Source organism: Orcinus orca, chromosome 1 (genome assembly GCF_937001465.1).
Source record: "Orcinus orca chromosome 1, mOrcOrc1.1, whole genome shotgun sequence".
NCBI lineage: Eukaryota > Metazoa > Chordata > Mammalia > Artiodactyla > Delphinidae > Orcinus > Orcinus orca.
The window spans coordinates 47,708,002-47,733,633 of record NC_064559.1 but is presented as its reverse complement, the minus strand read 5'-3'; the positions used below and the strand labels follow the sequence as shown (position 1 = coordinate 47,733,633).

Sequence of the window (25,632 nt, the reverse complement as noted above, 5' to 3'; positions counted from 1 at the left end):
TTTCCACAGGCTACCTTGGTTAGATGTGCATCTGGTTGGTTCTGTCAAGTCTCCAAGGAGAGATCTGCTGCTGGTCGGAGAACTGCTGCCTGATATCCTGAGCATCATTTCATCTTGCAGATGGGGAGACGGGGCCGTAAGGACCAGGATGGCATTGCGAGTTAACTCCCACCTAGGATGCGTGATGAACCCGTGGGGTGGGTGAAAAGCACCAACTGAATGAGGAGTTAAAGGAGCGAACACCAGTGATCAGTATCGAGTACTTCGTCACAGTTTCCTCAAAAGAAATCATTTTTATTCCTACGATTGTCTCAACTCAGAGCAACGTTTTGTGCTGCAGTCACAATCTCCCACACAAAGGGTACCGGTAAGTCAAGTTGAAAAAAGAAGAAAAGTAAATGATTTAAACTGTTTCTAGATTGCTCCAGCCGTTTTAAAAAAAAGATGGGCTGGCCAAAAAGTTCGTTCGGGCTTTTCATACCAGCTCCTGGGAAAGCCCGAACGAACTTTTTGGCCAGCCCAATACCAGGGCACCAGTTTCAAAATGGGAGAGAAGCATTCTAAATGGGAGAAGCATTCTAAATAATACCTTGCCCCCAGATGTCTACTTCTGATGATCCTCGTTTATATAACATCTGACATCCAAGCCTCCAGCAAGCCAGCGAATTGGTCTAATCAGCTAAAAAAAAAATTAATATATGAGATTTCATAGATGAGAAGTAAACAGGGGATGGGGTTGCCGAGCTTCTTTATACATCAGGCTGTGTGTGTATGAGAGAGCGACAGAAACATTAGATGTTAGTGAGGAAGCAAGAAATGAGGCAAACTCTCTCTCTAGAAGCTTTGCATGGTTGCAGTTTGGTGTGGGTGGGATCTGACTGCCTAGCTCTTGACTCCCAGCCCACTTACTATCTTAGGCAAGTCATTTAGCTATTGCTTCATCTAAAAAGTGGGGATTGAAAATAGTTCCTACTTCTGGAGGTTCATGTAGTATATTACATTACACAGCACATGTAAAGAAAGCATTTCCCTCTGGTGCTTACTTTAAGAGTTCACTGCTGTTATTCCCAGGAAGCTCGTGTTCTAAGGGTGGGGGGCGTGCTGTCTTCATAGAAGCCCTCCAGCCTCCTTCCCTAATAAGCAATGACACAGGGCAGATGTGACACTCAGACATGGGACTTCAGATGCTTGAACAGCACCCTGGGAAAACTGAGCCTGCTGCTGCTTTGGGGAAAGATTGACTCACAGAGCTGGAGGGCAGCCAGGGCTCCTGCAGCTTGCTCCACAGACCCGCTCCAAAGAGGCTGGGGAGAGGGGAGTGTGGGCCCAGCACAGCCCTGACCACAGTGCCTCCTGGCGGGGCTGAGGCTGCACAGGGACACACACTGGGCGGACTCGGAAGGAAGCCACTGGCCCGGGTGAAACGGCCCTGAGCTGGAGCATCCCCCTCCCAGAGCCTCAGGTGATTCCTGTCAGGGTCCCCACCTTCTTTGGATTCCTTCTGTGGTCAGGGGGGGACAGGTCTCTCACCAGAAGCTGAGCCCCCATTCCCCTGTTCTCCCAGACCTGTATCTTTCTTTCCCTGCAGAATGGGGCTCTCTGCTCTGACTCTCCCTCTGCCCAGGGATGACTCACGTGCAGGACAGTGAATTGTTGCTGTTCCACAGGCACTGGGGGCCCTGGGCATCCCAATTATTCCTTTGCATGCTGTCCAGCTCACTGCCACCTCAGCCTCTCCCGTTGTTGCAGGTTTGCAAGGATAAAATAGTCATTTTAAGGGCTTGGGTTGCCACTTCAATTCCAAGCCTCTCCTACTATTTTTTTCCCTCTGGTTCCCTCCCTTTCCAGCCTGTGCACCAGGCTCACTTCTCCACTAATGAGCCTGAATCTGTTTTCTTATCCCTTTGGCCCTTGCACTTCTCTCCTGGACTTGAACCTCTGTGCTGTGCCCTGGAAGCTGCCTCTTTCCTCTCCCCTCTAATTCCCTAAGGCCTGCACCCCTCATCTGTCCCCTCCCTGCTCAGCTATGGGCATGGTTTCCTCCCTGTGGCCATTCTAAACAGTAATATCCCCTTCAAGTCTTTCCAATTCATGCTGGCATTTTACAGAGCAGTTAAAACCCTTCAGACCACACCATCAATACAAACATCTCAACTCCTGTCTGAGGGTCTTCCCCAAACTGCCAGTTCCCTTTGGGAGAGGACACTTTGTCACAAGTTATTTTCTAATCTTCTCTGAAGAACAGAGAGCAAGGGCTGTCCAGGACACTGAAAATCATGTTCCCTCATGAGCAAGAGCCCAGATGCCTACCCAGCCTCCCCTAGAACAGGAAGCACCCAGAGGAGCCTCCTCTGGACCATCAGGGGGTGGGGCACGAAGCTGGTGTTCAGACATAGAGATTTGGTCAAAGTGCCCACAGCAGAGGAAGCCAAGCTGAAGAAACTCCAGGGAGGGGCAGAAAAAATAAACTCAGTAAATTAAAGAGAAACCAGTGTTCAGAGGTGATCCTTCATTCTTTCCATCCCTTTTGAGGGCATACGGGAAGGCGGTTTGGGGCTGTGAGTGGCCTCCCTGGTGTGGCAGGAGGGACCCGAGCTAAGATCATCTCAATATCAGTACACCTACGGGTGGAGGCTAAGACACAGGCCATCTTAGGCAAATCTATAGACCAGAAAGGAAGCCACTTTCCAGCCCAACAACAAATTTTAATGGAGCCATTCCACCACTTGCCTGGAACCCATTCAGTATTTAATAATTCTTCCTGAAAGCACACCTAAACTCTTCATGCTGCAATTCAAGCCATTTCCTCATTCCATTTGCATAGTAAGAGAAGGCACCATTTTCTCCTCCCACCAGGAAGCCTGCACAAGCCTCTAAACCAGCCTCACCCACCAGGGGGCAGACACCAGAAGCAAGAAATATACAGTCCCACAGCCTGCGGCGCTAAGTCTACAAATACCCTACCCTGGGACCAGCTGGTGCCCAGACACTGGGTGATGAGAGGGAAGTGGACTGCTGGGACACATAGGACATCCTACAGCGGAGGCCACTTCTCCAAGGTCAAGAAATGTAACTAACCTTCCACACATATAAAAATACAAATAGAAGTTTAGACAAAATGAGATGGCAGAGGAATAAGTTCCAGATGAAGGAACAAGATAAAACCCCAGAAGGATAACTAAGTGATGTGGAGATAGGCTATCTACCTGAGAAAGCATTCAGAGTAATGATTGTAAAGATGACCCAAGAACTCAGGAAAAGAATGGATGCACACAGAGCACAGAAGTTACAAGATGTTTTTAACAAAGAGTTAGAAAAAATAAAGAACAACCAAACAGAGTTGAAGAATACAATAACTGAAATGAAAAACACAAGAAGGAATCAATAGCAGAATAAATGAGGCAGAAGAACAGATAAGTGAGCTGGAAGACAGAGTGGTGGAAATCACTGTCACGGGATAAAATAAAGAAAAAAGAATAAAAAGAAAAAAGCACAGTCTGAGAGACCTCTGGGACAATATCAAACGCACCAACATTCACATTATAGGGGTCCCAGAAGAAGAATAAGAGAAAGAGCCTGAGAAGATATGTGAAAAGATAATAGCTGAAAACTTCCCTAACATGGAAAAGGAAACAATCACCAAAGTCCAGGAAGCACAGAGAGTCCCATACAGGATCAATACAAGGAGGAACACACCAGGACACACAGTAATCAAATTGACAAAAATTAAAAATAAAGAGAACATATTAAAATCAACTAAGGGAAAAACAACAAATAATATACAAGAGAATCCTCATAAGGTTATCAGCTTATTTTTTAGAAGAAACTCTGCAGGCCAGAAGGGAGTGGCATGATATATTTAAAGTGATGAAAGGGAAAAACCTACAACCAAGAATACTCTACCCAGAAAGGCTCCCATTCAGATTTGATGGAGAAATCAAAAGCTTTACAGACAAGCAAAAGCTAAAAGAATTCAGCACCACCAAACCAGCTTTACAACAAATGCTAAAGGAACTTCTTTAGGTGGAAAAGAAAAGGCCACAACTAGGTACAAGAAAATTACAAGATGGGAAAGCTCACTGGTAAAGGCAAACATACAGTAAATGTAGGAAGTCATCCACACACAAATATGATTATCTAAACCAATAATTGTGAGAGGATGAGAGTACAAATGCAGAATCTTGAAATGCATTTGAAATGAAAAGACCAGCAACTTAAAACAATCATATATATACACAAATATCAAAACATACATGTATCAAAACCTCATGGTAATGGTAAACCAAAAATGTATTAATAGATATACACACAAATAAGTAAACAGAATCCAAACACAACACTAAAGATAGTCGTCAAAATACAAGAGGAGAGAACAAAAGAGGAAGGGAAGAAAAAAGACCTGCAAAAACAAATCCAAAACAATTAATAAAATGGCAATAAGAACATACATATAGATATGTACATGGATTAAATACTCCAACCAAAAGACAGATAGGCTGAATGGATACAAAAATAAGACCTGTATATATGCTGTCTACAAGAGACCCACTTCAGATCTAGAGACACATACAGACTGAAAGCGAGGGGATGGAAAAAGGTATTCCATGCAAATGGAAATCAAAAGAAAGCTGGAGTAGCAGTACTCATATCAGACAAAATAGACTTTAAATTAAGACTGTTACAAGAGACAAAGAAGGACACTACATAATGATCCAGGAATCAATCCAAGAAGAAAATATGACAATTGTAAATATATATGCACCCAACATAGGAGCAACTCAATATATATAAGGCAAATGCGAACAGCCATAAAAGGCGAAATCAACAGTAACACAATAATAGTGGGAGACTTTAACACCCCACTTACATCAATGGACAGAACATCCAGACAGAAAACTCAGTAAGGAAACACAGGCCTTAAGTGACACATTAGACTGGATAGACTTAATTGATATTTATAGAGCATTCCATCCCAAAGTAGCAGAATACACATTCTTTTCAAGTGCACATGGAACATTCTCCAGAATACATCTCATGCTGGGTCACAAAGCAAGCTTCAGTAAACTTAAGAAAATTGAAATTGTATCAAGCATCTTTTCCAACCACAATGTTATAAGATTAGAAATCAACTACAAGAAAAAAACTGCAAACCGCCCCCCACACACACACAAACACCTGGAGGCTAACCAACCTGCTACTAAACAACCAAAACAATATGCTACTAAACAACTAATGGGTCACTAAAGAAGTCAAAGAGGAAATAAAAAAAATACCTAGAGACAAATAAAAATGAAAACATAATGATCCAAAACCAATGGGACACAGCAAAAGCAGTTCTAAGAGGGAAGTTTATAGCTATACAAACTTACCTCAGGAAACAAGAAAAACCTCAAATAAACAACCTAAACTTACACCTAAAGCAACTAGAGAAAGAAGAACAAACAAATCCCAAAGTTAGAAGAAAAGAAATCATAAAGCTCAGAGCAGACATAAATAAAATAGAGACTAAAAAACAATAGAAAAAAATCAATGCAACTAAAAGCTGATTCTTTTTTTTTTTTTGTGATACGTGGGCCTCTCACCGTTGTGGCCTCTCCCGTTGCAGAGCACAGGCTCCAGACGCACAGGCTCAGCGGCCATGGCTCACGGGCGCAGCCGCTCCGCGGCATGTGGGATCTTCCTGGACCGGGGCACGAACCCATGTCCCCTGCATCGGCAGGCGGACTCTCAACCACTGCACCACCAGGGAAGCCCTAAAAGCTGATTCTTTGAAAAGATAAACAAAATGGATAAACCTTTAGCCAGACTCATCAAGAAAAAGGAGAGGGCTCCAAATCAATAAAATTAGAAATGAAAAAGAAGTTACAACTGACACCACAGAAATACAAAGGTTCATGAGAAACTACTACTATCAACTATATGCCAATAAAATAGACAACCTTGAAAAATGGACAAATTCTTAAAAAGGTACAATCTCCCAAGACTTAGCCAGGAAGAAATAGAATATATGAACAGACCAATCACAAGTGCTGAAATTGAAACTGATTTAAAAACTCCCAACAAACAAAAGTCCAGGACCAGATGGCTTCACAGGGAAATTCTATCAAACATTTAGAGAAGAGTTAATACCTATCCTTCTGAAACTATTTCAAAAAATTGCAGAGGAAGGAACATTTCCAAACTCAATGAGGCCACCATCACTCTGATACCAAAACCAGACAAGGATACTACAAAAAAAGAAAATTACAAGCCAATTATCACTGATGAACATAGACACAAAAATCCTCAACAAAATATTAGCAAACAGAATCCAAAAAGACATTAAAAGGATCACATACAATGATCTAGTGGGATTTATCCCAGGAATGCAAGGATTTTTCAATATCTGCAAATCAATCAGTGTGATACCCCACATTAACGAATTGAAGAATAAAAACCATATGATCATCTCAATAGATGCAGAAAAAGCTTGATAAAATTCCACATCCATTTACAATAAAAACTCGCCAGAAAGTGGGCACAGAGGGAACCTACCTCAACATAATATAGGCCATATATGACAAACCCACAGCTAACATCATACGTAATGCTAAAAGCTGAAAAGATTTCCTCTAAAATCAGGAACAATCAAAAACAAATGGGACCTGATTAGACTTAAAATCTTATGCACAGCAAAGGAAACCATAAACAAAAAGACAGCCTACAGAATGGGAGAAAATATTTGCAAATGATGCTACTGACAAGGGATTAATCTCCAAAATATATAAACAGTTCATACAGCTCAATATCAAAAAAACAAACAACCCAATCAAAAAATGGGCAGAAGATCTACATAGACGTTTCTCAAAAAAATACATACAGATGACCAAAAGCACATGAAAAGATGCTCAACATCACTAATTATTAGAGAAATGAAAATCAAAACTATAATGAGGTACCACCTCACACTGTTCAGAATGACCATCATCAAAAAGTCTACAAATAATAAATGCTAGAGAGGGTATGGAGAAAAAGAATCCTCCTACATTGTTGCTGGGAATATAAATTGGTACAGCCACTATGGAGAAGAGTATGGAGGTTCCTTAAAAATCTAAAAATAGAGCTACCATGTGATTCAGCATTCCCACTCCTGGGCATATACCTGGAGAAAACCATAATTGGAAAAGATACATGCACCCCAGTGTTCATAGCAGCAGTATTTACAATGGCCAGGACATGGAGGCAACCTAAGTGTCCATCAACAGATGAATGGATAAAGAAGATGTGGCACATATACACATATATAATGTGTATATATATGATATACACATATATTACACAATGGGATATTACTCTGTCATTAAAAAGAATGAAATAATGCCATCTGCAGTAACACAGATGGACCTAGAGATTATCATACTAAGTAATCCAGACAGAAAGACAAATATCATATGATAGCGCTTATATGTGGAATAAAAAAAAAATGATACAAATGAACTTATTTACAAAACAAATAGACTCACAGACATAGAAAACAAACTTACAGTTACCAAAAGGAGAGGTGGGGATAAATTAGGAGTTTGGGATTAACATATACATACTACTCTATATAAAATAGACGACCGAAAAGGACCTACTGTATAGCACAGGGAACTATACTCAATATCTTATAATAACCGATAATGGAAGAGAAGGTAAAAAAAGTATATATTCACATACATATACACATATATAATTGAATCACTTCACTGTACATTGAAACTAACATAACATTGTAAATCAACTATATTTCAACTAAAAAATTTTTTTTAATTAAAAATTAAAGAGAAGGCACCATTTTCTATGTAATCTGTTAACACAATGTACTAAAACCTATCATTTCTCTCTTTTCCAAGCAGGCAAAAACAAAACCAAAAACAACATACTGGCCACCACTGGCCAGACTCTTCACCCTTGTCTCAGCCACCCTGCTCGATTTAGGGAATGCCATCAGCCCACTCACAGGGAGTCCCCTCCCATGTCACTGCTCTCTCCTCCTGGCTCCCCTCCCACTGACACATTTAATCAGGAAGTCTCCAGGGAAGGAAGGTTCTCTCTGAGATAACAAACATCCCCACAAAACATAAAATGTGGGTGAAATGATTATTTCCAAGGCTGCCTGTGCTGAGGTTTCTGAACAGACCATCCATGACATGCTATTTTATCAAATGACCAGCCTCACTTTAACTCTCACCTTGTCATTAGTTAAATCCTCACTGAATTAATTTCTTGTCAGTCATAAAGATCACTTACTTGGAAAGAATGTCTTGAAAGCACATTGTAGAAGCCTCTTGGGAAAACTCATCTTTATCTTAGTTACTAATTAGATGGATTTGTTCCAACTGTAAGTGAAAATATTCCCATGTGTGTAGCTGAATGGGAATTTTGTTTCCGACACCAGCATTTTACTGGAAATCTCTGCATTGTCTGTCAGGAGAGCAACCAAACTTAGAATTCCCCCCAGAAACAACGGCCTCTGCATTCGTGAGAACAGTCTGGAGCAGGAGGGTAGCCTCCTTGCCATCATGATCGGGTCTCAAGACTGTTTCCTGTCAATCACCCCAACACACAGCTGACTCTTCGGTCCTACCCAGCTCCCCATCACTCCCTAGTAGGCCCCTCCACAGCCCCAAACCCAACACAACTGTCACATTCCCAGCAAAGCTGCCCCCAATGGCCCCCTCCTCAGCAGAACCAGGTTCCCTGGGTCCTATGGCCCCTTTTGTTCCAGCCTCTGAAAGAAAGCCATCCTGCTTACATGGCTTCTCCCTTGGACCACAGACGCCACAGCAGTAGGGACCTTTTCTAGACCTCTGAGCATCTCAGTGCCCAGCACAGGGCCTGAAACAAGGGAGCGCTCACACCTGGTTTTTGAGGTTTTGGGGGAGGCTGAGCTGAAATACAGGGGGTCATTGAGGCCAACATGGGTTCTCCTTTTTTTGCCCCAAGATAAATCTCTTTGGCCTGGGACAAGCATTTCAGTATCTTTTGATGAATGGATAGATAGGCTGACCAATAGCACAGAAATGCAAAATGAATCCTCCGTCAATCACCCTCCCACTGGAGGCCTGGAATCCTTTTTGGCTTACCCACCTCTCCAGCAGTCTAAAACATGTCCCACTGGACAGGAAGGCTGGTGACCACCCTCTGTTCTTTGCCACAGGGATTGCACAGCAGTGATGATTACCTTTGGCCTCTGACATCCTTGGGCGGTGCAGACCTGGAAATTCCAGCAGTGTTGGCTGTTGACCAGCGTTGGAGGAACCAATGAACAATCATAGAGTTGCACGTTTTTTAATTTTTCACAAAGTGCTCTAGAAGGCAAGTAGTTTATCACTTCCCCACCCTGAAATGACAGAGCATGACAGACAGTGTAGGATGCTGGGATGCTGGCTCTTGTTTTCCAGAGTTCCTGGAGCAGGCCCCAGTGAACAAAGCAAGGCCCGTGCAGTGTGTCGTCTGCACATTGTACACACTCAGTCCACACTTAGCAGCACCAGCACTGCTGAAGTCAGTGCCGGCCATCCAGAAGATTACACCTTGGATCTCAAGATCCAGAGAGGGTTTAACTTCCAGAGGCAGACAGCAGGTGCCATGACGGAGGCAAAGTCCTCTGACACCGCAGAGGTCTAATGTCTTGACTTAAGGCTAGACGGGAGGCAGGAAAGAAGAATGAGGTCAAGGAATCCCTGGATTGCTGAAGAGATGACCTTCTAAAGAAAAGCTGCGTCTGCAGCTCACAATGTTCACAATGAAAGAACACTGCTTGGGATTCTAGACCTGAGTGGAGAAAAGCAACGGCTGGGCTAACAGAGCCAGAATTTTATTCACAGTAGAACAGTCCTAATCTAAAATTCTAGAATTTATGAACAATGTCTTTTAAGAATGAGAATTCAAAAAAAAAAAAAAAAAAAAAGAATGGGAATTCATAAACCCACCAGACCAGCTGACAAGGAAAAAGAAAAAAAAAAAAACCACCAATGTTCTCTATGAAACATAACCACACAAAAATTAATTAAATCTTCCTCTACTCCCACTACCTCAGCCTCCGCCCACCCCTTTAAAAAACAAAACAAAACATGAAATTCACACACATCTGCACACACTCAAATACGCAAACGAAGTACAGCATACCCAAGGAAACCTTAGGAATCGCCTAAGGGTTTTTCACTAGCTCCCCAGATGCTCTGTTTTTCTAGACAAAGAGTCAAGCTCTGATAGCTATGTCTAAGCAGTAAAAATCAGGCAGCTGAGATCCCTTCCCTCAGTCTCCTGGCTTATTGGTCAATGCAGAGGAACCAACCATAAGTCAAGAGGGAAGGCCAAGCTTGGTGTTCTGTGGAAGGAAGCTGCCGGGTTGTCCTGCAGCCTGGGGCCCTCATGGGGAGCAGGAAGCTTGGTGCACCCAGCAAGGCCACCAACGGGTTCTGCTCCAAAGCATGAAGCTCAGAGTCAACACCCAGGACACGGAGAGAGGAGCGTGTGTGGACAGGATGCTTGGGGAGGGGATTTCTGGAGACCAAGTTTTACTGCTTGCAGGCATGAGAACAGAAACCTAAAACACACCATCATGAGATATCCAAGGATCACAGATTGTGGAGCTGAAACAGATGATGTAGTCCAACTCTGCATTTTACATAAAATCCATTTATGAAGAAAGCAGAGAGGTGGTCTGCCCAGGATCCTGACTCCAAGGCTTCCCTGGTTGTTGGTCTAAATCAGTTGATCAGTCCATTGTTTCTAACCAAGGTCTCTCGCCTGAGGTGGAGAATCATTTGTTTCCAGAAGGTTAGAATCTCCCACTCAACAGGCCTCCTTGTAAGAGTCAGGCTGGGAAATGCAGAAGAACCAGATTCTGGAACCAACGTGTCTACACTCACCACTTCCCAGGGGGCAATAAAAGCCTAACACATATGTTTCTCTGCCTTATCCTACAGACGCTTCCCCCACATTTTGTAAAATAAATAATTCAAAATAGAATGAAAATCCCAGGCAAGGACAGTTTCTGGCCTAAAGATGTGCTCTGCCTCTTAACAGTGACTCATAAAACTCACACCTGCAGCTCACTCCCAGGCTCAGGGTGGAGAGGACAGTCTGACGTGCTGGGGCAGCACATGAACCCCCGGGACAGCAATTACACACCAGTCCCAGCCCCTTATATATTAAATTTATCTTCATAAATAGAGCATCCCAACTCAAGCGACCATAATAAAGAAGGCCAAAGTTTGAGTGCTTTCCTCAAATATCTACACAAACCCTCAAATATCTATGAAACTATATGCTCATGGCAAAATGGACACCTCTTCATGGGAGCTTCAATTGCCATGATAGTCAAATGCCAAGTTACACACAGACCCAAACACCCATCCCTGTTGGATAACGGGGACTAAGATGAAAAAGTCACTTTGCAGTAAGGCTCACGGCAAATGCCTTTAAAGAAAAAGCCCAATTAATTTGATTTTAAATGATCTGATTCCCCCTCCCCCACACCCCAAACTTAGAACATACTCAAGTATTCAAGGTCACATCTATGACATAAAATGGGCCCACTAGACCAATAGATGTGGTCCAGTTGACTTGGCTGCCAGGCCTACCCATTTATTGACGTGATAGTGTGGTGATCACTTTTCCCTTGTACGAATCTCTGAGCCATGCTGTTCAACCTCAGTGTGAGAACCAGTATCATATGGGTAATGAACTGAGGGACAAGGTGTCTGGATTGAAGTTCATCTTAATGGTTTCCATAAAGCCTATTTTCTAGCCATCTAGGAAATTTGGGTTTAGTTTCCCTATTCTCTTCCCCTGTCAAAAACATACTAATTTTGATCAATCACATTAGACCACTTTGGTTAGATGATCGTGACCATGAAAAGAAACTGGAACAAACATATCAACAGCCCATTAGGAAAACCAAAGGGCAGTAACCCCCCCATGGAGCCCTCATAACTCATCTCTCGAAGGCACAGTGTCCAGGGAGGTTGGCGGTGGCAGGGCCTCTGTGTTCTTGGCATTGCGGTAGATGTGACCTTGCTTCCTGGACTTCCAGGCATGTGTCCTGTCCCAGTCAGTGGCCACTGTCTCATTGTCCCAGATGGTTGAGGTCTCCGTGTCACTCAGATACCCTGGCTGGCCTGTGTAGTGTGTTGGGTAGATGAGCAAGGGTTCTGCAGAGAAGGCTTTCAAGTCCCTGGATTCGTAATGCTCCATGTACTCAGCACTGAAAACAAGAGGTGTACAGGTGGGTGAGGGAGCAGGACACTTACAGAACAGGGGAAAAGAGCCCCACGTGTTATCTCTTAAATTCTCATAGATTCATTTGATTATTTTTCAAGTTGTGTCCTGTGTGGAAAATTTTAGTCTACGAACACAATACAGTTTTCTTTAAAAGCTTTCAGATGGTCTAAACAAATGCACAAAGAAAAAGGTCAGGATGTTTCTGTTGTATTTGGATAGACTAGTTTAAAAATGAATTTCAGGTCTTATTCTAAAAATTAAGGATTAAGCTCTGTTGGACCATAATAATAAATAAATGTGATCACTTTGTAGAAAAATGCTCTGTTCCCAGAATAAATTAGACGGCTGGGAGCTGGATGGCAATGAAGGGTTGAGTGATGTGGTGTAGGCTTGGAGGCACACCAGCATGGCTTTGCATTCCAGCGACAAGTGAGTGTAAAGTGGAGGGATGACTTGCCCTCCCTCCCAGGGCTCCTGTGCAGATTACATGAGGTGACATCTGCTTGGCTGCTAGGTCTCAATTTCCTTTCTGTTGAGGGGATGATGATTGACCTCCATGTTTATGTTGGGAAGCAGAGATAAAAATCAGTCTCCGACATGTTGTCCATCTTTACTGAAGACAGGAGACAAAATGAGCAAGATGCAGGACAAGAACACTCAACTGCTAACATGAAGACCATCTAGGGAGGAATCACCCAGCAACTGAGAGAAGAAGCCAAGGTTAGAACCTGGTCTTCTGCTCCAGTAATGAATTTAAGGAAGCACTGATCAAGCAGCTATTATGTATAGAGTTTGGACTAGGCTCTAAGGACACAGAGATAAAAGATGGTTCCTGCCTCAGGGGCTCATAGGTTATTGGGGAGACTGACACATAAACCCATAATTTACCATGCCCTTGATAAGCACTAGGTCAGAGTGAACTCCCAGGCTACAGGAACTCTAGCATCACACTGCCTTCTTCTATGGACACCTTGCTCAGAGGCCACCTCCACTCTCTCTGAGCCTCTAACACATCTCTGTGATTGCAGGTATCACAATATATCACAATGACTGTTCTCGAGTCTGGGTTCCCGACTAGCCTGTGAGCTACTGCCTGGCCAACAGTACACTCAATGAACTAAGACATGAACAGAAAAATCTGAGGTGTTTAGGAAGATGACCTTCACCTTGAGGTGTATATGGGTTTATGGAAGTAAGAAAATCAGAGATGAGAGGACTGAGCAGATTACGTCCAGTTAAACTACCCGCTGGGTAATAAAGAGGACTCCTATGCAAGACTCACCATTTCTGCCTCATCTTCCCCATCTGTAAAAGGGGATAATCACTCAAATCGGCCTCTCTGGGTCATGATTATGGAAAGATCACTTAGGAAAGTAGTACCCCTTAAAATATATTAAGTATTACCCAGAAACCAAGTAGCATAATTCATGAATAGATTTTGCTCAAGGGATAGGCAGGCAGTTCAGGGTAACTCACACAGGATGCTTGTTGTACATGATTGGCAGAAACTCATCCACTGGTAGCATCTTCCCAAAAGGATTGGCTCCAACAAGCTTCTGTGCTCCTTCCAGAGAGATGACATAGCCCAGAGTCCAGTAAGAATAGTCAGCTTCGACCAGATTTACCACATTGGGCACAGCTTTCTCTGGCTCTTTTAGTTGCATCCTCTTCCTGCCAATATAACTAAAAGGAAATGGGTGGAGCAGAAAATTCCAATTTTAGTATTAGACATCCATAAGAATGGAGCACAGCTCTGCAGACTTTTGAAAGCTTGGACCAAGTTTGTCTTATTTAAATGTATCACACAACAAGGCACATCACATCAACCATGGCTGTCATCTCCCATCAATGGGGCCATTTCTGTGGCTCCACTTATCAACATCCCAACTATTCTTGCCTAGCAGACTGTTGAAGCGTGAAAGTTGAGATGTAGAGATTAAAAGATCTTTCAGAGGTTCGAGACAAGATGGCAGAATAGAAGGACTTGAGCTCACCTCCTCTCACAAAATCACAACTAACTGCTGAACAACCACCAACAAAAAAGACTGGAACCTACCAAAAAACATACTCTACATCCAAAGATAAAGAAGAAGCCACAGCAAGATGGTAGGAGGGGCGCATCTGTGATACAATCAAATCCCATACCCACTGGGTGGGTGACCCACAAACTGGAAAATAATTATATTGCAGTGGTTCTCCCACAGGAGTGAGAGTTATGAGCCCCACATCAGGCTCCCTGTTCTGGGTGCTCTGACATTAGGAGGAAGAGCCCCCACAGCATTTGGCTTTGAAGGCCAGCAGGGCTTGATTACAGAAACTCCACAGGACTGGGAGAAACAGAACCTCCACTCTTGGAGGATGCACACAAGGTCTCATGCACAGTGGGACCTAGGGTGAAAGCAATGACTTCAGAGGAGCCTGAGGCAGAGCTACCTGATGGTCTTGGAGGGTCTCCTGAGTAGGCAGGAAAGAGGCTGTGGCTCACTGTGGTGACAAGGACACTGGTGGTGGAGGTACTGGGGAGCATTCATTGGTATGAGCTCTCCTGGAGGCTTCCATTTTGACACCAAGAACTGGCCCCACACAAGAGCCTGTAGGCCTAAAGTCTTCCTGAGCCCACAGTTGCCTCCAAACACACCCCTTGACACAACCCTGCCCACCAGAGAGACAAGACCCAGCTCCACCCACCAGTGGGCAGGTACAGTCCCTGCCACCAGGAAGCCTGAACAAGCCTCTAGACCAGCCTTGCCCAACAGGGGGCAGACACCAGAAGCAAGAGGAACTATAATCCTGCAGCCTGTGGAAGACAGACTGCACAAAATGTTAGACAAAATGAGATGGCAGAGGAGTATGTTCCAGATGAAGGAACAAGATAAAACCCCAGAAGAGCAACAAAGTGAAGTGGAGATAGGCAATCTACCTGAAAAAGAATTCAGAGTAATGATAGTAAAGAGGATACAAAATCTCAGAAAAGGAATGGAGGCACAGACTGAGAAGATACAAGAAATATTTAACAAAGGACTGAAGATATAAAGAACAAAGTTGAACAATACAATAACTGAAATGAAAAATAGACTAGAAGCAATCAATAGCAGAATGAATGAGGCAGAAGAAAGGATAAGTGAGCTGGAAGACAGACTATTGGAAATCACTGCTGCGGAACAGAATAAAGAAAAAAGAATGAAAAGAAATGAGGACAGTTTAAGAGGCCTCTGGGACAACATTAAACTCATAAACATTCACATTATAGGGGTCCCAAAAGGAGAAGAGAAAGAGAAAGGGCCTGAGAAAATATTTGAAAAGATAATAGCTGAAAGCTTCCTTAACATGGGAAAGGAAGCAGTCACCCAAGTCCAGGAAGTGCAGAGAGTACATAGAGGATAAACCCAAGGAGGAACATTCCAAGACACATAATAGTCAAATTGAGAAAAATTAAAAACAAAGATAAAATATTAAAAGCAATGAGGGAAAAGCAACAAATAACATACAGGGAATCCCCATAAGGTTATCACCTGATTTTTCAGGAGAAACTCTGCAGGCCATTAGTGGCATGATATACTTAAAGTAATGAAAGGGAAAAAGGTACAACCAAGCATACTCTACCCAGCAAGGCTCTCATTCAGATTTGATGGACAAATTAAAAGCTTTACAGACAAGCAAAAGCTAAGAGAATTCACCAGCACCAAACCAGCTTTACAACAGATACTAAAGGAACTTCTCTAGGTGGAAAAGAAAAGGCCACAACTAGAAACAAGAAAAGTATGAATGGGAAAGCTCACCAGTAAAGGCAAACATACAATAAAGGTAGGAAATCATCCACACACAAATATGGTATTAAAACCAGCAATCATGAGAAGAGGAGACTAAAAATACAGGATATATGAAATGTACTTGAAATTAAGAGACCAGCAACTTAAAACAATCTTGTATTTATATAGACTGCTATTATCATTGTAACCACAAACAAACAAAAAAATCTACAATAGATATACACACAAATAAGAAAAAGGGTGGGCCCGGGTAGCTCAGTCGGTAGAGCATCAGACTTTTAACCTAAGGATCCAGGGTTCATGTTCCTGTTCAGGCGGAAAATGAGCTTTGGGGACTTCCGGGAAGATGGCAGAAGAGTAAGACACAGAGATCACCTTCCTCCCCACAGATACACCAGAAATACATCTACGCGTGGAACAACTCCTACGGAGCACCTACTGAACGCTGGCAGAAGACCTCAGACCTCCCAAAAGGCAAGGAACCCCCCACGTACCAGGTTAGGGCAAAAGAAAAAAATAAACAGAGACAAAAGGATAGGCACGGGTCCTGCACCAGCGGGAGAGAGCTGTGAAGGAGGAAAAGTGTCCACACACTAGGAAGCCCCTTCGCGGGCGGAGACGTCGGGTGGCGGAGTGGGGGAGCTTCGGAGGCGGAGACTGCGGGTGACGGAGACTGCGGGTGACGGAGACTGCGGGTGGCGCAGTGGGGGAGCTTGGGAGCCGCGGAGGAGAGCACAGCAACAGGGGTGCGGAGGGCAAAGCGCAGAGATTCCGCGCAGAGGGTCGGTGCCGACCGGCACTCACTAGCCGAGAGGCTTGTCTGCTCGCCCGCCCGGGCGGGCAGGGCTGGGAGCTGAGGCTCCAGCTTCTGTCGGAGCACCAGGAGAGGACTGAGGTTGGCGGCGTGAACACAGCCTGCAGGGCGTTAGTGCACCGCGGCTACCCGGGAGGGAGTCCGGGCAAAAGTCTGGACCTGCCGAAGAGGCAAGAGACTTTTTCTTCCCTCTTTGTTTCCTGGTGCACGAGGAGAGGGGATTAAGAACACTGCTTAAGAGAGCTCCAGAGACGGGCGCGAGCCGCGGCTAAAAGTGCGGAGCCCAGAGACAGATATGAGACGCTAAGGCCGCTGCTGCCACCACCAAGAAGCCTGTGTGCGAACACAGGTCACTATCCACACCCCCTTCCGGAGAGCCTGTGCAGCCCGCCACTGCCAGGGCCCCGGGATCCAGGGACAACTCCCCTGGGAGAACGCACGGCGCGCCTCAGGCTAGCAACGTCACGCCGGCCTCTGCCGCCGCAGGCTCGCCCCACACTCCGTGACCCTCCCTACCCCCCCCACCCGGCCTGAGTGAGCCAGAGCCTCCGAATCAGCGGCTCCTTTAACCCCGTCCTGTCTGAGCAAAGAACAGAGACGCCCTCCGGCGACCTACACACACGGGAGGGGACAAATCCAAAGCTGAGCCCCTGGGAGCTGTGAGAACAAAGAAGAGAAAGGGAAATCTCTCCCAGCAGCCTCAGAAGCAGCGGATTAAAGCTCCACAATCAACTTGATGTACCCTGCATCTGTGGAATACATGAATAGACAACGAATCATCCCAAATTAAGGAGCCCTGTGGATGAAGGGCTCTTGGTGCTGCAGCCAGGAGTCAGTGCTCTGCCTCTGAGGTGGGAGAGCCTACTTCAGGACACTGGTCCACAGGAGGCCTCCCAGCTCCACATAATATCAAACGGTGAAAACCTCCCAGAGATCTCCATCTCAACGCCAGCACCCAACTTCACTCAACGACCAGCAAGCTACAGTGCTGGACATCCTATGCCAAACAACTAGCAAGACAGGAACACAACCCCACCCATTAGCAGAGAGGCTGCCCAAAATCATAATAAGTCTACAGACACCCCAAAACACACACCAGACGTGGACCTGCCCACCAGAAAGACAAGATCCAGCCTCATCCACCAGAACACAGGCACCAGTCCCCTCCACCAGGAAGCCTACACAACCCACTCAACCAACCTGAGCCACTGGGGACAGACACAAAAAACAACAGGAACTACGAACCTTCAGCCTGCAAAAAGGAAACCCCAAACACAGTAAGATAAGCAAAATGAAAAGACAGAAAAACACACAGCAGATGAAGGAGCAAGATAAAAACTCACCAGACCTAACAAATGAAGAGGAAATAGGCAGTCTACCTGAAAAAGAATTCAGAATAATGATAGTAAAGATGATCCAAAATCTTGGAAATAGAATAGAAAAAATGCAAGAATCAGTTAACAAGGACCTAGAAGAACTAAAGATGAAACAAACAATGATGAACAACACAATAAATGAAATGAAAAATACTCTAGATGGGATCAATAGCAGAATAACTGAGGCAGAAGAACGGATAAGTGACCTGGAAGATAAATAGTGGAAATAACTACTGCAGAGCAGAATAAAGAAAACAGAATGAAAAGAACTGAGGACAGTCTCAGAGACCTCTGGGACAACATTAAACGCACCAACATTCAAATTATAGGGGTTCCAGAAGAAGAAGAGAAAAAGAAAGAGACTGAGAAAATATTTGAAGGGATTATAGTTGAAAACTTCCCTAATATGGGAAAGGAAATAGTTAATCAAGTCCAGGAAGCACAGAGAGTCCCATACAGGATAAATCCAAGGAGAAATATGCCAAGACACATATTAATCAAACTGTCAAAAATTAAATACAAAAAAAACATATTAAAAGCAGCAAGGGAAAAACAACAAATAACACACAAGGGAATCCCCATAAGGTTAACAGCTGATCTTTCAGCAGAAACTCTGCAAGCCAGAAGGGAGTGGCAGGACATATTGAAAGTGTTGAAGAAGAAAAACCTGCAACCAAGATTACTCTACCCAGCAAGGATCTCATTCAGATTTGATGGAGAAATTAAAACCTTTACAGACAAGCAAAAGCTGAGAGAGTTCAGCACCACCAAACCAGCTCTACAACAACTGCTAAAGGAACTTCTCTAGGCAAGAAACACAAAAGAAGGAAAAGACCTACAATAACGAACCCAAAACAATTAAGAAAATGGGAATGGGAACACACATATCGATAATTACCTTAAATGTAAATGGACTAAATGCTCCCACCAAAAGACACAGATTGGCTATATGGATACAAAAACAAGACCCATATATTTGCTGTCTACCAGAGACCCACTTCAAACCTAGAGACACATACACACTGAAAGTAAGGGGATAGAAAAAGATATTTCATGCAAATGGAAACCAAAAGAAAGCTGGAGTAGCAATTCTCATGTCAGACAAAATGACTTTAAAATAAAGACTATTAGAAGAGACAAAGAAGGACACTACCTAATGATCAAGGGATCGATCCAAGAAGAAGATATAACACTTGTAAATATTTATGCACCCAACATAGGAGCACCTCAATACATAAGGCAAATACTAACAGCCATAAAAGGAGAAATCGACAGTAACAGATTCATAGTAGGGGACTTTAACACCCCACTTTCACCAATGGACAGATCATCCAAAATGAAAATAAATAAGGAAACACAAGCTTTAAATGATACATTAAACAAGATGGACTTAATTGATATTTATAGGACATTCCATCCAAAAACAACAGAATACACATTTTTCTCAAGTGCTAATGGAACATTCTCCAGGATAGATCATATCTTGAGTCACAAATCAAGCCTTGGTAAATTTAAGAAAATTGAAATTGTATCAAGTATCTTTTCCGACCACAACGCTATGAGGCTAGATATCAATTACAGGAAAAGATCTGTAAAAAATACAAACACATGGAGGCTAAACAATACACTACTTAATAACAAAGTGATCACTGAAGAAATCAAAGAGGAAATCAAAAAATACCTAGAAACAAATGACAATGGAGACACGACGACTCAAAATCTATGGGATGCAGCAAAAGCAGTTCTAAGAGGGAAGTTTATAGCAATACAATCCTACCTTAAGAAACAGGAAACATCTCGAATAAACAACCTAACCTTGCACCTAAAGCAATTAGACAAAGAAGAACAAAAAAACCCCAAAGTTAGCAGAAGGAAAGAAATCATAAAAATCAGATCAGAAATAAATGAAAAAGAAATGAAGGAAACGATAGCAAAGATCAATAAAACTAAAAGCTGGTTCTTTGAAAGGATAAACAAAATTGAAAAACCATTAGCCAGACTCATCAAGAAAAAAAGGGAGAAGACTCAAATCAATAGAATTAGAAACGAAAAAGGAGAAGTAACAACTGACACTGCAGAAATACAAAAGATCATGAGAGATTACTACAAGCAACTCTATGCCAATAAAATGGACAACCTGGAAGAAATGGACAAATTCTTAGAAAGGCACAACCTGCCAAGACTGAATCAGGAAGAAATAGAAGAGATGAACAGACGAATCACAAGCACTGAAATTGAAACTGTGATTAAAAATCTTCCAACAAGCAAAAGCCCAGGACCAGATGGCTTCACAGGTGAATTCTATCAAACATTTAGAGAAGAGCTATCACCTATCCTTCTCAAACTCTTCCAAAATATAGCAGTGGGAGGAACACTCCCCAACTCATTCTACGAGGCCACCATCACCCTGATACCAAAACCAGACAAGGATGTCACAAAGAAAGAAAACTACAGGCCAATATCACTGATGAACATAGATGCAAAAATCCTCAACAAAATACTAGCAAACAGAATCCAACAGCACATTAAACGGATCATACACCATGATCAAGTGGGGTTTATTCCAGGAATGCAAGGATTCTTCAATATACACAAATCAATCAATGTGATACACCATATTAACAAATTGAAGGAGAAAAACCATATGATCATCTCAATAGATGCAGAGAAAGCTTTTGACAAAATTCAACACCCATTTATGATAAAAACCCTGCAGAAAGTAGGCATAGAGGGAACTTTCCTCAACATAATAAAGGCCATATATGACATACCCACAGCCAACATCGTCCTCAATGGTGAAAAACAAAGCATTTCCACTAAGATCAGGAACAAGACAAGGTTGCCCACTCTCACCACTCTTATTCAACATAGTTTTGGAAGTTTTAGCCACAGCAATCAGAGAAGAAAAGGAAATAAAAGGAATCCAATTCGGAAAAGAAGTAAAGCTGTCACTCTTTGCAGATGACATGATTCTATACATAGAGAATCCTAAAGATGCTACCAGAAAACTACTAGAGCTAATCAATGAATTTGGTAAAGTAGCAGGATACAAAATTAATGCACAGAAATCTCTGGCATTCCTATACACTAATGATGAAAAATCTGAAAGTGATCAGGAAAACACTCCCATTTACCATTGCAACAAAAAGAATAAAATATTTAGGAATAAACCTACCTAAGGAGACAAAAGACCTGTATGCAGAAAATTATAAGACACTGATGAAAGAAATTAAAGATGATACAAATAGATGGAAAGATATACCATGTTCTTGGATTGGAAGAATCAACATTGTGAAAATGACTCTACTACCCAAAGCAATCTACAGATTCAATGCAATCCCTATCAAACTAGCACTGGCATTTTTCACAGAACTAGAACAAAAAATTTCACAATTTGTATGGAAACACAAAAGATCCCGAATAGCCAAAGCAATCTTGAGAACGAAAAACGGAGCTGGAGGAATCAGGCTTTCTGACTTCAGACTATACTACAAAGCTACAGTAATCAAGACAGTATGGTACTGGCACAAAAACAGAAATATAGATCAATGGAACAGGATAGAAAGCCCAGAGATAAACCCATGCACATATGGTCACCTTATCTTTGACATAGGAGGCAGGAATGTACAGTGGAGAAAGGACAGCCTATTCAATAAGTGGTGCTGGGAAAACTGGACAGCTACATGTAAAAGTATGAGATTAGATCACTCCCTAATACCATACACAAAAATAAGCTCAAAATGGATTAAAGACCTAAATGTAAGGCCAGAAACTATCAAACTCTTAGAGAAAAACATAGGCAGGACACTCTATGACATACATCACAGCAAGGTCCTTTTTGACCCACCTCCTAGAGAAATGGAAATAAAAACAAAAGTAAACAAATGGGACCTAATGAAACTTAAAAGCTTTTGCACAGCAAAGGAAACCATAAAGAAGACCAAAAGACAACCCTCAGAATGGGAGAAAATATTTGCAAATGAAGCAACTGACAAAGGATTAATCTCCAAAATTTATAAGCAGCTTGTGCAGCTTAATAACAACAACAAAAAAAACCCAATCCAAAAATGGGCAGAAGACCTAAATAGACATTTCTCCAAAGAAGATATACAGAGTGCCAACAAACACATGAAAGAATGCTCAACATCACTAATCATTAGAGAAATGCAAATCAAAACTACAATGAGATATCATCTCACACCAGTCAGAATGGCCATCATCAAAAAATCTAGAAACAATAAATGCTGGAGAGGGTGTCGAGAAAAGGGAACCCTCTTACACTGTTGGTGGAATGTAAATTGATACAGCCACTGTGGAGAACAGTATGGAGGTTCCTTAAAAAACTACAAATAGAACTACCATATGACCCAGCAATCCCACTACTGGGCATATACCCTGAGAAAACCATAATTCAAAAAGAGTCATGTACCAAAATGTTCATTGCAGCTCTATTTACAATAGCCCAGAGATGGAAACAATCTAAGTGTCCAACATCAGATGAATGGATAAAGAAAATGTGGCACATATATACAATGGAATATTACTCAGCCATAAAAAGAAACGAAATTGAGCTATTTGTAATGAGGTGGATAGACCTAGAGTCTGTCATACAGAGTGAAGTAAGACAGAAAGAGAAAGACAAATACCGTATGGTAACACATATATATGGAATTTAAGAAAAAAGATGTCATGAAAAAGCTAGGGGTGAAACAGGAATAAAGACACAGACTTACTAGAGAATGGACTTGAGGCTATGGGGAGGGGGAAGGGTAAACGGTGACAAAGCGAGAGAGAGGCATGGACATATATACACTACCAAACATAAGGTAGATAGCTAGTGGGAAGCAGCCGCATAGCACAGGGAGATCAGCTCAGTGCTCTGTGACCGCCTGGAGGGGTGGGATAGGGAGGGTGGGAGGGAGGGAGACGCAAGAGGGAAGAGATATGGGAACATATGTATATATATAACTGATTCATTTAGTTGTGAAGCTGAAACTAACACACCATTGTAAAGCAATTATACTCCAATAAAGATGTTAAAATGAAAAAAAAAAACTATCAAGAAGGAAAGGATCTGCTTGTAAAGCAGTGAGTTCTCCATCACTGGAGGTATTCAACACCAATGGAACACCCAGTTGGTAGGGATGCTGTGGTGATAACCTTGAGGATTTTCCATTCTGGTGAGCATTCTCATTGACCTTTCCAGTGTCTGAAACCTCACCATTACAGATATCCCTGGACATTAAAGTCCTGTCTAATAAATGTCATTTAAAGTCATTGATATTCCACATAGTAGAGAAAAGTTTGCAGTGCTCTGTGCACGGGTAGGGATAAGTAGGTAATGCTGGGAGATGGAGAGAAGAAGGTCTGGGGCCAGGTGTTGGCCCCCTTAAGGGCCAGCTCTCATGAGGCAGCCCAGCTGGGAGCAGGAGGAAGAGCACAGAGGCTGAGCACCTGAACCTGGGGCAGCAAGTGGGTAAGGGAAGGGACCTCAGGGCCATGGCTATCAGTGGCCTAGGATGCAAAATCTGCAGCTGCCTTCGCTCCAAACGGATGCCACCTGCCATTGGGTTTGAGGGTTCCCTCAGCTTCCCCTGCAGTTGCATCATCCCTGCCTGAGCCCCAGGCAAAAGCTGCAAACTGAAGCCGGCTTTGGAAATGTACACATGTAACCACATTCTCATCCTTTTGGAAAAAAAAAAAGAAAAAGGAATCCAAATAAAACACTAAAGATAGTCATCAAATCACAAGAGAACAAAAGAGGAAAGAACGAAGACCTACAAAAACAAATCCAAAACAATTAACAAACTGGCAACAAGAACATACATATAATTACCTTAAATGTACACGGATTAAATGCTCCAACCAAAAGACATAGATGGGCTGAATGGATACGAAAACAAGACCCATATATATGCTGTCTACAGGAAACCCACTTCAGACCTAGGGACACATACAGACTGAAAGTGAGGGGCTGGAAAAAGATATTCCATGCAAATGGAAATCAAGAGAGCTGGAGTAGCAATTCTCATATCAGAAAAAATAGACTTTAAAATAAAGACTATTACAGGAGACAAAGAAGGACACTACATAATGATCAAGGGATCAATCCAAGAAGAAGATATAACAATTGTAAATATATATGCACCCAACATAGGAACACCTCAATACATAAGGCAAATGCTAACAGCCATAAAAGGAGAAATCAATCGTAACACAATAATTGTGGGGGACTTTAACACTCCACTTACATCGATGGACAGATCACCCACACAGAAAATCAGTAAGGAACACAGGCCTTAAATGACACAATAGACCAGATAGACTTAATTGATATTTATAGAGCATTCTGTCCTAAAGCAGAATACACATTCTTTTCACGTGCACATGGAACATTCTCCAGGATAGATCACATGCTGTGCCACAAAGCAAGCCTCAGTAAATTTAAGAAAATTGAAATCATATCAAGCATCTCTTCTGACCACAATGCTATGAGATTAGAAATCAACTTCAAGAAAAAAAAAAAAACTAAAACAAAACAAAACACACAACGCATGGAGGCTAAACAATGTGCTACTAAGCAACCAATAGATCACTGAAGAAATCAAAGAGGAAATCAAAAAATACCTAGAGACAAATGAAAATGAAAACGCATTGATCGAAAACCTATGAGATGAAGAAAAAGCAGTCCTAAGAGGGAAGTTTATAGCAATACAACCCTACCTCAGGAAACAAGAGAAATCTCAAACAACCTAACATTACACCTAAAGCAACTAGAGAAAGAAGAACAAACAAAGCCCAAAGTTAGTAGAAGGAAAGAAATCATAAACCTCAGAGCAGAAATAAATGAAATAGAGACAAAGAAAACAATAGAAAAGGTAAATGAAACTAAAAGCTGGTTCCTTGAAAAGATAAAATTGATAAAACGTCAGCCAGACTCAACAAGAAAAAAAAGGGAGAGGGCTCAAATCAATAAAATCAGGAATGAAAAAGGAAAAGTTACAACCAACTCCACAGAAATACAAAGGATCACAAGAGACTACTACTATCAACTATATGCCAATAAAATGGACAGCCTAGAAGAAATGGACAAATTCTTAGAAAGGTACAATCTCCTAAGACTAAACCAGGAAGAAATAGAAAATATGAACAGACCAATCACAAGTACTGAAATTGAAACTGTGATTTAAAAACTCCCAAACAAAAATCCCAGACCAGACGGCTTCACAGGTGAATTCTATCAAATATTTAGAGAAGAGTTAACACCTTCTGAAACTGTTCCAAAAATTGCAAAGGAAGGAACACTCCCAAACTCATTCTATGAGGCCACCATCACCCCAATACCAAAACCAGACAAGTATACTACAAAAAAAGAAAATTACAAGCCAATTATCACTGATGAACATAGACACAAAAATCC

General features: G+C 42.4%; 1 protein-coding gene across 8 annotated transcripts in view; it reads right to left on the bottom strand.

Moving 5' to 3' along the window:
• COLGALT2 (collagen beta(1-O)galactosyltransferase 2) overlaps positions 1-25,632 on the bottom strand; it is a 147,417-nt gene that overhangs the window by 3,535 nt on the left and 118,250 nt on the right. Inside the window, exons 11-17 of one of the 8 annotated variants that reach the window (XM_049701962.1) lie at positions 13,729-13,935; positions 9,206-12,235; positions 8,272-8,445; positions 1,636-1,734; positions 1,044-1,133; positions 590-679; positions 15-215 (exon numbers count right to left, since the gene is read on the bottom strand). In XM_049701962.1, the coding sequence (XP_049557919.1) occupies positions 11,959-12,235; positions 13,729-13,935 (484 nt within the window). In that variant the 3' untranslated portion in view covers positions 15-215; positions 590-679; positions 1,044-1,133; ... (1 more) ...; positions 8,272-8,445; positions 9,206-11,958. Of the gene's footprint in view, positions 1-14; positions 216-589; positions 1,735-5,546; positions 5,767-8,271; positions 8,446-9,205; positions 12,236-13,728; positions 13,936-25,632 lie in introns of those variants that run through there. The other 7 variants (XM_049701936.1, XM_049701920.1, XM_012534972.3 and 4 more) reach the window with 7 other exon arrangements.